Source organism: Cornus florida, unplaced genomic scaffold, assembly GCF_030987335.1.
Source record: "Cornus florida cultivar Cherokee Brave unplaced genomic scaffold, ASM3098733v1 CherokeeBrave_3.0.0_Hap2_Chr02, whole genome shotgun sequence".
NCBI classification, from domain to species: domain Eukaryota; kingdom Viridiplantae; phylum Streptophyta; class Magnoliopsida; order Cornales; family Cornaceae; genus Cornus; species Cornus florida.
In genome coordinates this window covers 68,397,891-68,410,053 of record NW_026775572.1, presented here as the reverse complement: position 1 = coordinate 68,410,053, position 12,163 = coordinate 68,397,891, and the positions used below count along the sequence as shown (strand labels likewise).

At 35.8% G+C, this 12,163-nt stretch overlaps 2 protein-coding genes across 2 annotated transcripts; both read left to right on the top strand.

Moving 5' to 3' along the window:
* The first annotated feature begins 1,704 nt into the window (after nt 1–1,704).
* LOC132295239 (uncharacterized) lies at nt 1,705–3,582 on the top strand. The gene is made up of 3 exons (XM_059793419.1): nt 1,705–2,080; nt 2,183–2,264; nt 3,289–3,582. Exons 1-3 carry the CDS (start codon nt 1,964–1,966, stop codon nt 3,483–3,485), a joined length of 396 nt encoding a protein of 131 aa, XP_059649402.1. The 5' UTR covers nt 1,705–1,963; the 3' UTR covers nt 3,486–3,582.
* Nucleotides 3,583–5,016: 1,434 nt separating this feature from the next.
* Nucleotides 5,017–6,349, top strand: LOC132287477 (heavy metal-associated isoprenylated plant protein 6). Its single transcript, XM_059789782.1, has 3 exons — nt 5,017–5,159; nt 5,334–5,415; nt 6,015–6,349. The coding sequence occupies exons 1-3, from the start codon at nt 5,148–5,150 to the stop codon at nt 6,233–6,235; spliced, it is 315 nt and encodes a 104-aa protein (XP_059645765.1). The 5' UTR covers nt 5,017–5,147; the 3' UTR covers nt 6,236–6,349.
* Nucleotides 6,350–12,163: the final 5,814 nt, after the last annotated feature.

The following is a 12,163-nucleotide window of genomic DNA, read 5'->3' as shown; positions in this document are numbered from 1 at the left end:
ACGATAGGCATGAAACACTCCAAATTCACTGAATGGAGTGAAAGTAGTGCCAACATTTCTAAGCAATCCTCTGTATATCCGCAAAATTTCACCAAAACTGACAAGAAGAGGTCTCATGCGTGCAAGAATTGATGGACTTGATAGAACAAAGACATCTATCTTAGTCAGAAGTTCCAGTAATAATTGAAAGTTACCTATTAACATATACATACATACATATATGCATGTATGTATGTATGTATGTATCTTTTTTCTTGTTCATACCAGCTATAGACATGAAAATCAAGTTCTAAGAAGATCCTTGTGCATGGGACATGCATTTTCCATGATGTTCTTGTACTGTCATGAAAAGAAACCTTAAAAAATACACAAGAAAAACCTAGAAACTCGAGTTTAATGATCATTTATTTTTCAGTTGCAACTCTGCCTATGACATATGAAAATAGCTTGCTGCAGTGTTTAATTGGAATTGGGGACGTGTCAAAAGCTTTGATCAATTGTTGGAATGGTTCATTCATCGTTCAAAAATATTGTGATGTGAGGCTGAACATCACAACATTTTTGTAAAATACAACACTAACTCGACGGTAAATGACATTGTTTCACATGAGAGGACTAGTTGCGATTAGAAAGGTTTTGCCTATGAGCTTTCTTCCCTTTTTGAGGGTTTCTTTGCTTTATACACCATCTTCCTATAGGGCCGGGCCGGGCCGGGCCGGGCCAAGGGCTGAACCCTATGTCCTGCCCTACCCATGCTCCTATAGGGCGGGGCCCATGGGCTTCAGGTTGTTTTTGCCCCCTTAGGTCTAGTGCTTGGACTTTCTTGGCCAGTTTTTTTGTAGGCTCCCGGGGTTACACTTCATCCCTTTGTGTATTTTATTTATAATTAGTTTTTTCTTTTTAATATATTTTAATTACCAAAAGTAAAATGTGTTAATCAAATGTCAAAATTAAATAAAAAGAACTTCCTTGAAAGGTATCCAAGTGATAAATAAGGGTAGGTAGAAATTGTATTACACATTTAACTAATATGATTGTGTGATGTATGACATTACTGTTATCCGGCAGTTATGGTCAGTTAAAACTTAAACTTGAATGGGATAATGTTGGAAAAGATGTCCCCATCTTCTTGCTCCTCCATTGAGGTTTACCATTTGGATTTGGATGTAATAATATCCCATACCAACACAGTAACACCCATATCAGTTTCAAGGGTTGGCAATAGTGGTAAGTTAGGCTTGGTACGTCGTGAACTCATGAAGCATTAGTCTAAGATTGGATTCCTCTTTAATGCAAACAATTTTTTTTATAGTCAGGTCCGCGAATGAAAATTTCCTTTTGCAATTGGTGGCCAGATGATAATTTTACCTGCTTTGCACAATATCCCGATAATATAGTCTGTCATTTATGGGTAATAGAAAAGTCAAAGCATCTAAGAGTAATAGAAAAGTCAAAGCATAACCAGTGTCGGCCAAAACTTGTGTAAGTTGGGTTTTCTAAATCATATCCAAACTCAATGTGACATGATTGGTTAATGGGAACTGAAAAAAATGGACAAGAGAGGGTTAAATTCCTCTAACCTACCACCGTAAAATTATTCTGCCAGAAGAAAGATTCACACACCACCAAGGGAGAGTGGTGGGCCAGCCTGAGCGAATGAAGCATCTTTGTCAACCCCAAACATTAGACTAAGTACCTTTTTACACTTTACCATGTCAATCTCTATCCCCCCCTCTTCTCCAACAAATGAAGCATCTCACAAAAAAGATGGGATTGCTCCATCACCATAGCAGTAGCTGTTCATAGATCTTTTTCCCCACACACACACGCAGTCACACACACACACCTCTCCCTCTCTCACTCTCTCTCTCTCTCAAGGTTAGATGATATAGTACTTGAAGAAACCTCACAGCCCTATATGAAGGGCCCTGCAGCTTCTGAGTAATATTCACAGAACAAAGTGATGGCTGTTGCCGATCGATCGAAGAAGAAGCGCACTGCAACTGGATTACAGAAGTCAAATGGGACTTTATCTTCTCAAACCAGCCTTGCCTACTTTGAATCATTGACCATGCCTCTTGTTAGTTCTCTCCATCTTTCTCTCTCTACACACACACACACACACACACACACATTGATGTTAATGGGATTTTCTTGTTTGTGTTTCTTTGCTATGTAACAGGTCCAAGAAGTTGTTATATCCGCGGATTTTCGATGTGCAGAGTGTCAGAAGAGGGTAGCTCACTTGATTTCTAAAATGAACGGTAATTTTTTCTTTTATGTTGCGTTTGGGAGAATCGAATTAATATCTTGAAATTGGAATAGAATGAAATTTAGTTATTGCCCCAATCATCTGATCAGAAACAAGTCTGGAGTGACCGTTATACCAACTTAATAGCCATTCCAATGGAGTAGGGTCCATTTGAGCCCGCTGTCTCGTTTTGGTTTTTTCTTCACTTTAGATTCCCTTTAAGATATTTCCTGTTGATACCGGATTTTCACATTGGATTCCATACAATTATTTTTTTTGGGGCACATGGAAGCAGCTTTTTCATAAAGGGTTTTCTTTATGAGAATAATAATTATTATTATTATTATTATCTTTCAAGCAGAAAAGTGGTCCATTGTCCTGACACAGAATGGGGACTATGTCTGTTGTTTCAGGGGTTAATTTATTGCTTCAATAGTGAAACTAATTGAACTTGAGATGAAAACAAAAAATTTACCAGTAATCATATGGATATTGTTGATTGAAGTTGCTTACATATGTATACAACACACACACACACACACACACACACACAGAGGCATACACCTCGAATGAAGATAGGATTTTCAGTGATGGAAGTTTCACTAACAATTAACTTCCGAAAAAAAGAAAGTTTCACAAACAATTGACTGCAAAACACTTGGTGAAACAACTTAACTTCAAGTTCTACTTTAGATTGTCATAATTTACTTTTTGCATTATGAGTTGAAGTCATCCATTTGGTGTGAATTAGTACCATAGTGGGCCACAAAAATTATTGAAAAGTTCATTGCAGTAGTGCTCCTGATCATTTCATTCACCGTCTTAGATTGTTATGGTTGTTTCAATGTTTAATTGCAGCAGTGCTCTTAATTATTTCATTCATTATCTTAAATGATTATGATTCTTGAAATTTCTGACTAGTGTTCATGTGGCCTTGAAAATCAGAAATAGATTCACTGCATTTTCTGAATTCAGTTTTGCATTTTAATTTCAATGTTTAGTGATGATATATTATTCTTCATATTTCCATTTTTCAGGAGAGACAGAGTCTGTGGTAATAAGTGTTTTGGAGAAGAAAGTGATACTCACTTGTACATATCCTCATGTTGTTGAAGTACCCCCACACCAAGTTGCTGCAATATACAGGAACCCTTTGAAAAAAATCGCCACGATTAAGCGACTGTTTCTCTCTTCCTGCACTTTCTATACATCCAAAAGGACCATTAGAATATGAAAAATACATTTATTATGAGACCAAAATGATCATATGTGTTACATGTGTATCTCGTTCGACATTGATATATAAAGTGACAATTTTTTTCTGCTTCCAAGTTTGATTGTCTTATCCAATACCCATATATGGTATTATTCATATGAATAGTGTTCTTGCTTATTTTGATGATGTTCTCGATAAGGATTGAAGAAAAAGATTGGGAATCATCAAATATGGGACTATGGAAAAACAAAAACATTATACATGTTTGCTGGGAAATATGGCATAAACATTTTATTGTTTTCTAAATCCCTTAACGAGGATTCATTGGATGGCAAGTCTGGTGCCAGCGGCCGTGGTAATTCCAGCTCCAATGGTGTATGTTTAAGTTGTTGCAATTAAAAAGTTCGTAGTTGGGCCTTGTTGGGCTTACTGGTTTGCCTTCCTGTGTGCATCAGTCGTCTCGTCCCTTCTGTCGGCAATGCGCTCATGGCCTTAACTGGCCGGGTCATACCTCCGGCACTGTTACTTTGAAGAAATTAGAGAGCTCAAAGCAAGCCTACTGTCACGGACGGATTCTTGACGACAATTGGAGTAAGGAAGATACGCATGTTGGTTGGTGAAGGGCAGAGTTTGACTAGAATTGGTTTCAAGGAATGGGCATGCAGGACCACAAAATGGTATCTCTTCAGAGTTTAGGCAGGTAGACTCGGTTTAGTTCGAGGAGTTTGTCGCTAGTCGTGGATTTGATTATGAAGAAGGGAGTTGGTCATCCCTGCACAAACTGGTCGGGAACTAGAATCGTTTCCCTGATGAGGCCAAGGCAAGCCAAAACCAATCAGCATGTTTCTTCGAGATGGCAGGCGATAGTGGCTAACCTGGGTGCTTGCATGAGTAGAAGCAACGTTTTGGTGTCGCACGGGCCGTGCCGCTACGCGCCAAATCTTAAAACCTGTGGCACTACGTTCTATATACATCAGCATAGGATTTCGATCCTATTATGATGGCCTTGGGGATCGGAGTAATGATTAAGTTGGGGGCATTGGTATTTTATTGGCAGAGGTGATATTCTTGGAACATGTCTATTTGACCGTTGAAAACTAATGAGGAGGAATATTAGTCTTGGATTCTAAGTACTCATTTCTTATTCTATGTCTTGTCAGCAAGTAGTTTGATAATTAGTGACCTTTATTTTCTTGCCTTGATGGTTTTGGGGATGAGACCTAAATGTTTGTGTGTGTGTGTGTGTGTGAGAGAGAGAGAGAGAGAGAGAGAGGGAAATAATAATTATATGTGAAACTTGAACCTTCATAAACAGGGAAGAGATGTAGCAGATACCTTTGTGTACAAGAAAAAAGATGCTTCATAATGTCACAAAGTAACACAAACCTAAGCAGAAGGAAATATGCATGCTTCCCCTCCTCAATATGCTAGGCAAAAGTAGACAAGCACAATAAATAAGCAAAACACTAATCTTTCCCTATATCATGGATTTGGCATAATCAGATTCCAAATTGAAAGGGAAGAAGAATTTCCATATGACAATCCAAAGATGGAATTATCCACAGAACACCATCACCCTTTATACCTTAAACTTTATCATTACCTTTTCCATCACTTTCTGATGTCTCATTTCACAAGCATACCGGTCATCGATCCCGGTCTTGGCCTATTTTCAACTTAATGTCAGGACAGGCAAGCTCAAACGGCATCTTCATTAACTTTTTATTGCATTGTTGTTGAACTTGTAGAAATACAAAAGCACAATTTTCACAAAAATAAAAAATTGAAGTCTAATTGATCCTTCTAGTTATCATTCTCTTATGTGTATTTGTTTCTGTTCCTTTCTTTGTTCATGTTTAATTGCAGTATCTCTGCATGGTGATGAGGGTGAACCTTGACTGCAATGCTTGCTGTAGAAAGATGAGAAGAGTCCTCCTTAATATGAAAGGTAAGGTTTCTCAAGAGTTGAGTGGTTAAAAATGTAGATTTACATACATAATACGATTTTGTCATTTATTATTATTATTTTTTAAATAAATAATAATAATAATAATGTTATATATAGAATGTGCAAAAACTTTCCTGGTATTCAAAAAAATCCCTACATTTTTTAAATTGAGCAAATAAAGATATGTTCTCAATTTGAATACTGGAATACCTAAAATGCCCTTAAAGAAAAATTAATAATAAAAACACATTTATGTACAAAATTTATTAAGGGTATTTTACGATTTTTTTATTAAAAAATTGGTCTAAATTGACAAATCATGAGCCAATTTGTTACAAATTTTCATATTATAGGGATTTATATTCACATACTAAATAGCACAGTTATTTCTTGCACATTTTTTTATATAGGAGGTGATTTTTTGCCCTTCACCCTTAGTTTAATTCTCTAATTAAAATTTTTTAATTGACTTCGTTTTATTTCAAAAACTCTCAATCAAAACGAATTTTGAAACTATATTATGTTTTTGAAATTATTAAATTATTCTAAAAAAACTGAAAAAAACAGACACTTAAACGACACTTTTTTTATGATTGTAGAAATAGAGCAGCACTTGATAGAGAAGCAGCTTTGCAATGTGAGCGTGTGTGGGAGATTTCAGCCGTCAGATGTGGCAATAAAGATAAGGAAAAAGATGAAGCGCAGAGTCGAAATACTGGAGGTTCAGGAGGTCAGCAGCGTCAACGGTCACGCAGAGGAGAACCCCAAGGAACAACAAAACCATGCCTTGCAGCAGCATGGCATAACAAATCACCACTAAATTTAGGTTGTACTGTAATACACATGCATTACATAATTCAGAAAACATAGTAGGATATATGTAAAATCATTCTGTATGTAATCTTCAACGAGTTATCTTTACTTAGTGTAGTTACCTCGATAACTCAGTGGATTTGTGCCTTCCATGAATCTTAGAATGTGAGACTTCGACTCTCTACATCTACTAATCTAACATTTAACAAACAATCAAAAATCTTTGCTTAGTGGAAAAAAAGAAAAAAATGTTTAAATTTTGTGAAAAGTTCTACAATATCTGAGGGTTACTGTAACGACCCACTCCACCACATGGTATGATATTGTCCGCTTTGGGCCTGAGCCCGCACGGTTTTGCTCTTGGGTTTCACCCCAAAAGGCCTCATACCAATTGGAGGTGACACACTTACATCACATTTCCTCTACCCAGGCGATGTGAGACTGTGCACCGCCCCCGTAGCTCGCCAGTGTGGTAGCCTGACAGTATCTCTCGCACCCGCCCACGACACACCCGCCCACAGGGTCATCACAATCCACCCCCCTTAGAGGCTCGACGTCCCCGTCGGCACACTTCCGGCTGGGTTAGGCTCCGATACCATTGTAACGACTCACTCCACCACATAGTATGATATTGTCCGCTTTGAGCCTGAGCCCGCACGGTTTTGCTCTTGGGCTTCACCCCAAAAGACCTCATACAAATTGGGGGTGACACACTTACATATAAGCACTTCACCTTTCCTCTATCCAGGCGATGTGGGATTATGCACCGCACCCGTAGCTCGCCACTGTGATAGCCTGACAGTATCTTTCACACCTACCTACGGCACACCCGCCCACAGAGTCATCACAATGAATTGTCACACCCCAAATTTTAACACAAAGACTCTTTGTCTTGTATGTAAAATCTGATGTATAACTTCCACCAATTCTCCACATACATCCATCATAAAATATAACTATAATGAATCCCATCATCCAATTTATTAACATGAGTGTCTGACAAACATAAATCAAATCCATAAATAGAGGTGAAAGTCCCTCTAACACAACAAAACATCTATTACCACTGAAACAACTCGATAAAGTTTCATAAAACATTAACTTTATTACAATAATCATAATAAAGGAAAACCGAGCTAAAATCCGACTTTGTCATGCGTCTCCATCACGTTCCTACTCTACGAGCACCTGAAATGTGATAATGGGGTGAGCTCACAAGCTCAACAAGAAATGCTAAACACAATCATTCTTCAGCAAGCTAACCTTACTTTGTATTCCCATATATATAAGCAACTCAATAAATGCATTAATTAATTATGCATAACCCAGTTAATTATAAACTCAATAAATAACCATTATTTATTTTTAATAAATCCGCATATCTCACATGAGCCCCTAGCTCACATCCAATAAAGTGGTGTGAATTGTATAGTCCCTGACTACCGAAAATACACGTGTGGCTGGATTGTACGTGTGACACCCCGAACATTTTCCACGCATAAGTTGATCAGGCTTATACACGAAAAACGAGGGATATCAAAAACAATTGGCAATATATAAGCATGGAATACAAAATGATGATAATAAAAGAATTTAGACAGGAAAGGAACACTAGATAATACAACATCCATCCATCCTTTATTTAATACAGTACTCCATTACAATTTGGAAATCCTATGTCAAGGATCCCTATATATGAACCGGAGAGTTCAACGTCAAAAGTAAATAAAAACTGAAACTGAAGTAATACATAAAACTTCTACCCTGAACTGGATCGTAAGAGTAGATGAGTTCGGATGGTGGTCCCTCACTGCTAACCTCAACCTTGGAACGGGTACTGACCGTATCCTGAAATAACAACAATGGTGGGTCAACCCCACGAGCAAGTCCTCTCTATTATGACCCAAATCAGAGAATCAAATAAATTAATCATTATGAATCGGACGAGTACTATATCGGTATACATCCTAAGGGAACTATCCAATGTATAACATGACCTCAACCAGAATAGACGGTGATCACTTAGACTCACACTAGGTGGTTAAGTGTCGCCTTTCCCTACCCGGGAAATCAGCTATTATACATGGTGCATGGTACTGACAACACAGACTATAACGAACTACACAGTGATAACACCTCTCAAAGTACTGATGAATATACTGCGCATATAAATTAGGCAACACATGCCAATAATATTACTACACATACTGAGCATGCCAATTAGGCAACACATGCCAATAATATTAAACCACATACCCCGACAGCCACACATCTGTCTATAGCAACGAATGCATAAGGTATAAATGAGTCTAAACTTATTAGTCAGCTCACATGGTTCTATATGGCAACACATCCATATAATATAAATGTGACATAATTAAACAGTCCATTTATTTCCTGAAATGCACACAGCATAATAATCATAGTTTATATATCATTTAACAGTATAAACATCCCATAAGATATCATGGATAATTTATATGACTAAAACCATGGCATTATTTAATTTAACAGTAATGTTTGATACCATTTAATAAGATAATAACACTATTTATATTTAACAATGTCATTAAATAAATCACATTAATATCCGTATTGTAAACGAGCCAATAAATGATTAGAAAAGATTAATCGGCCATAAGAATAATTACCGGGTATTAAAATAATAATTTCGTGGCCCGTTAAACCCGTAAATCCCAACAAAGTACCTAAAAAATCCAAGTTTAAGGTTCTGGAATTTACAAAACAGGCCCTAGGGGTATTCTGGTAATTTCCAGCAGCTGAAAGGGCCCTTCACGCGCCCCCACGCGCCGCCCTAAGCTTCCCCACGCGCAGCCCAACCTTCCCCACTCTCCCACGCGCCTCCACGCGCGTCTGGTATCTGCCATGCGCGCGCACGCGCTCCCACGCGCGTGTTTAAGTCTCCTGCAGACGTGGCGGTCAATGATCCGGGTGTACCGCGGTAACATGGACCGCGATGCACCGGATCAATCAGCTTCATCTAAGGCCCAGGATGCGCGCGTACACCCTCCTATGGTGCGCCGCATCACACCGGATCACTCCGGTCATCTCCCCCATTGCCGGCGACCGGAAAACACGCCGGAGGGTCGCCGGAAAATACAGAAAAATTTCGAAAATTGCCCAAAAATTCTAGAAAAATTTCTAAAGCCTTAAATAACAATTTCCTAAGTTTCAATTAATTACCTAGGCCAATAATAAATTATTTAACCCTTAAATAATTAATATCACATTATTTTAATAAATTAAATAATTAATTTCTCATTGTCCTAGCATGGTTTCTAACCTAAAAAAAATAGCCGAATAAATGTAATGAATAATTTATGGACTCAAATGGGAAAAGTAGATAATAACTTGCCTTTTTGGATTTAAAATAAATCCGCCGGTTGCGCGTAGTCGGGTAAATTTTTCCTACACCGGTCCAAGCTCCTTTCTTTCTCTCTCTTCCTTTCCACACTTTTACAATGGCTCACTAAAAGTTATAATTTATTTCTAACTCCCTTTCCTTCCTACTAAGGTAGGCTAGCTAATTTATATACAATTTATATAATATAAATATTACAAATATCTATTTTTGCATTTAATTAACCACATTCCCAACCATATGGCTTTAAGGCAAGCAAGCCAAGTCAAGCAAGATGTCCTAAGGTTCAACTATGGGAATGAAATCCTATCCTAAGATTTAATTTCTTCATCATTACATTGATTTAATACTATTATTATTTATTATAAATATTTTTATTATTTTTATTATAAATATTATTATTATATTATTATTAATAAACTATTATAATTATTATTATTATAAATATTATTATTATATTATTATTATTATTCAATACAAATTAAATACTTTAATTAAATAATAATAATTAATCTAAAACATAACCAATAAAAATTTCAAAACTAATCATTATACTATATAGAACATAAAATCAATATTACATGCACAAATAAATAAAATTAATTAACTAATCTAACATATATAATTACAAGGTGAATAAATCTACACATTAAAGAATTAACCTAACACAAAATTAATTTAAATACACTCTTTAAAATTACGGGGTATTACAGTACGTCTACTCCCCAGATGATCCCTGATCATGTCCACACAATAATGGCTCATTAGACCCATGGCCATAATAATAGGGTAGTGCACTCCCAATTAGGCAGGTCCCTGACCATACCCAAAAGTCATCATAGGTTCAGTCCCTGACTACCTCTCCGACTAATCTGAACTCATCCATTAATTGCTAATTATAGTGAATTATGAAATACATTATTAATTAATAATTAAATTAATAATTAATACACACAAATACACTTTTAATTTAAAAACAGAACTCTAAAGACCCAACTAGTGAGAGTACAAAATTTCTGGATAAAGCCTAACATTAAATATAAGACCCTGCAAAATTTCAGAATCTAACTCCTAATAGTTTTTCCGTATTCTCCGTTTTAGTGCTGAAAATAATACTTTTTCAGGTCTTAATTTCGTAAAACCATCAAACAATCATTTTACAATCTGTATTTCAGCACAACTAAGTTCAGTGCACTTAGAACTAATATTCTGGAAATTTCCTAAGTTATTGGGATAGCAATACTATTTTTCCTAATTTTCTTTAGTTTAAAATCAATTAAAACAGTAATAATTAAATAAAAAGAAAATTATTTTATATAGCACACAGAACCAATCCATTTCAAATGTCCCGTCATTCACTAACAAATTAACATGCAATCTGACCCATCTATGTCCAGTCAAATCATTGTTTAGTAAACATATGTATTACATATACCATTGTGTACCCAGTAACCAACACCTCCACATGATTAACACAAATCAATTAATACATATTTTAAAATAACATGTATATATATAACAAAAATTCTATAATTATATATATAGAATAATTATATATATAATTATTTTCACAAGTTCATATATATAAAAAAAATTCAATTATTATATATATATGTCATCTATCAGGAAATAAAATAACCAAATTAAGGAATACATGTTTTAAAATTGATGTTTTCAAACAATACCCATGTGCCAATCTAAGATTAATCATCGTTAAAATGAACTCTAGTAACTCAGCAGATGACACTAAAATAATATACATCAACCTTGACAAATCTAAACTAAATTTATTTTCGATAAATTCATATGATATAAAACCTTAAATAATATTCTTATCAAGTCACAAATATAATATAAAATTACAAAGCAAGATTAACTTGCCTGAGTACGCAACTCTTTCTTTCCTATGTAAAGATTGGATCACCGTCCCTTCTCCCGGCTACTGCAGAAGGTAAGAAGTATCGATAACTTCTGTTTCTCTCTTTCTTCCTTTTACGCAATAGGGAAAAATAAAATAAAACTAATATAAAGATAAGAATATCGGTAGGTGAGCTAATTTAGGATCCCCTTTAAAATTTCAACTTTTTTTAAAAAAAATAACCTATTATCTCTAATATTCCTTAAAAAGTCAACTAAATAATAAATATTCCTAATAAAAAAAATACGGATATTACAGTTACCGTACTCGGGATCTCCCAGCCATTGGATCGTCCATTAAGTGAACCTCACTACCCCAACATTGATCTAAAAATTAATGTCTGATAAAGCTTGGCAAATAAGGCAGAGTTGATCGAGAAATTATTAAATAGTTCCGAACCATAAACCACTTGTGATCCAACCCCATGGAAGATGATCATAATGCAACCTGCACTTGTCCCATGCTTGCTTGAAACGGGAACTCCCTGCTTCCAAACAACTCAGAGTAGCATTTCTCTATCAATAATACTAACAGATTTTAGTGCCCTATGTAAAAACATCCTTGAGAAGAGTACCTTCATACCAAGGATCTTGATAAACTCTTGTTGACCATTTCCAATTTGAAATATAACATTC

Coding starts and splice junctions, on each gene's coding strand:
- LOC132295239 (XM_059793419.1), top strand. CDS start 1,964: ATGGCTGTTGCCGATCGATCGAAGAAGAAGCGCACTGCAACTGGATTA. Junction 2,081..2,182: donor AATCATTGACCATGCCTCTT/GTTAGTTCTCTC, acceptor GCTATGTAACAG/GTCCAAGAAGTTGTTATATC. Junction 2,265..3,288: donor CTTGATTTCTAAAATGAACG/GTAATTTTTTCT, acceptor TCCATTTTTCAG/GAGAGACAGAGTCTGTGGTA.
- LOC132287477 (XM_059789782.1), top strand. Junction 5,416..6,014: donor AGTCCTCCTTAATATGAAAG/GTAAGGTTTCTC, acceptor TTATGATTGTAG/AAATAGAGCAGCACTTGATA.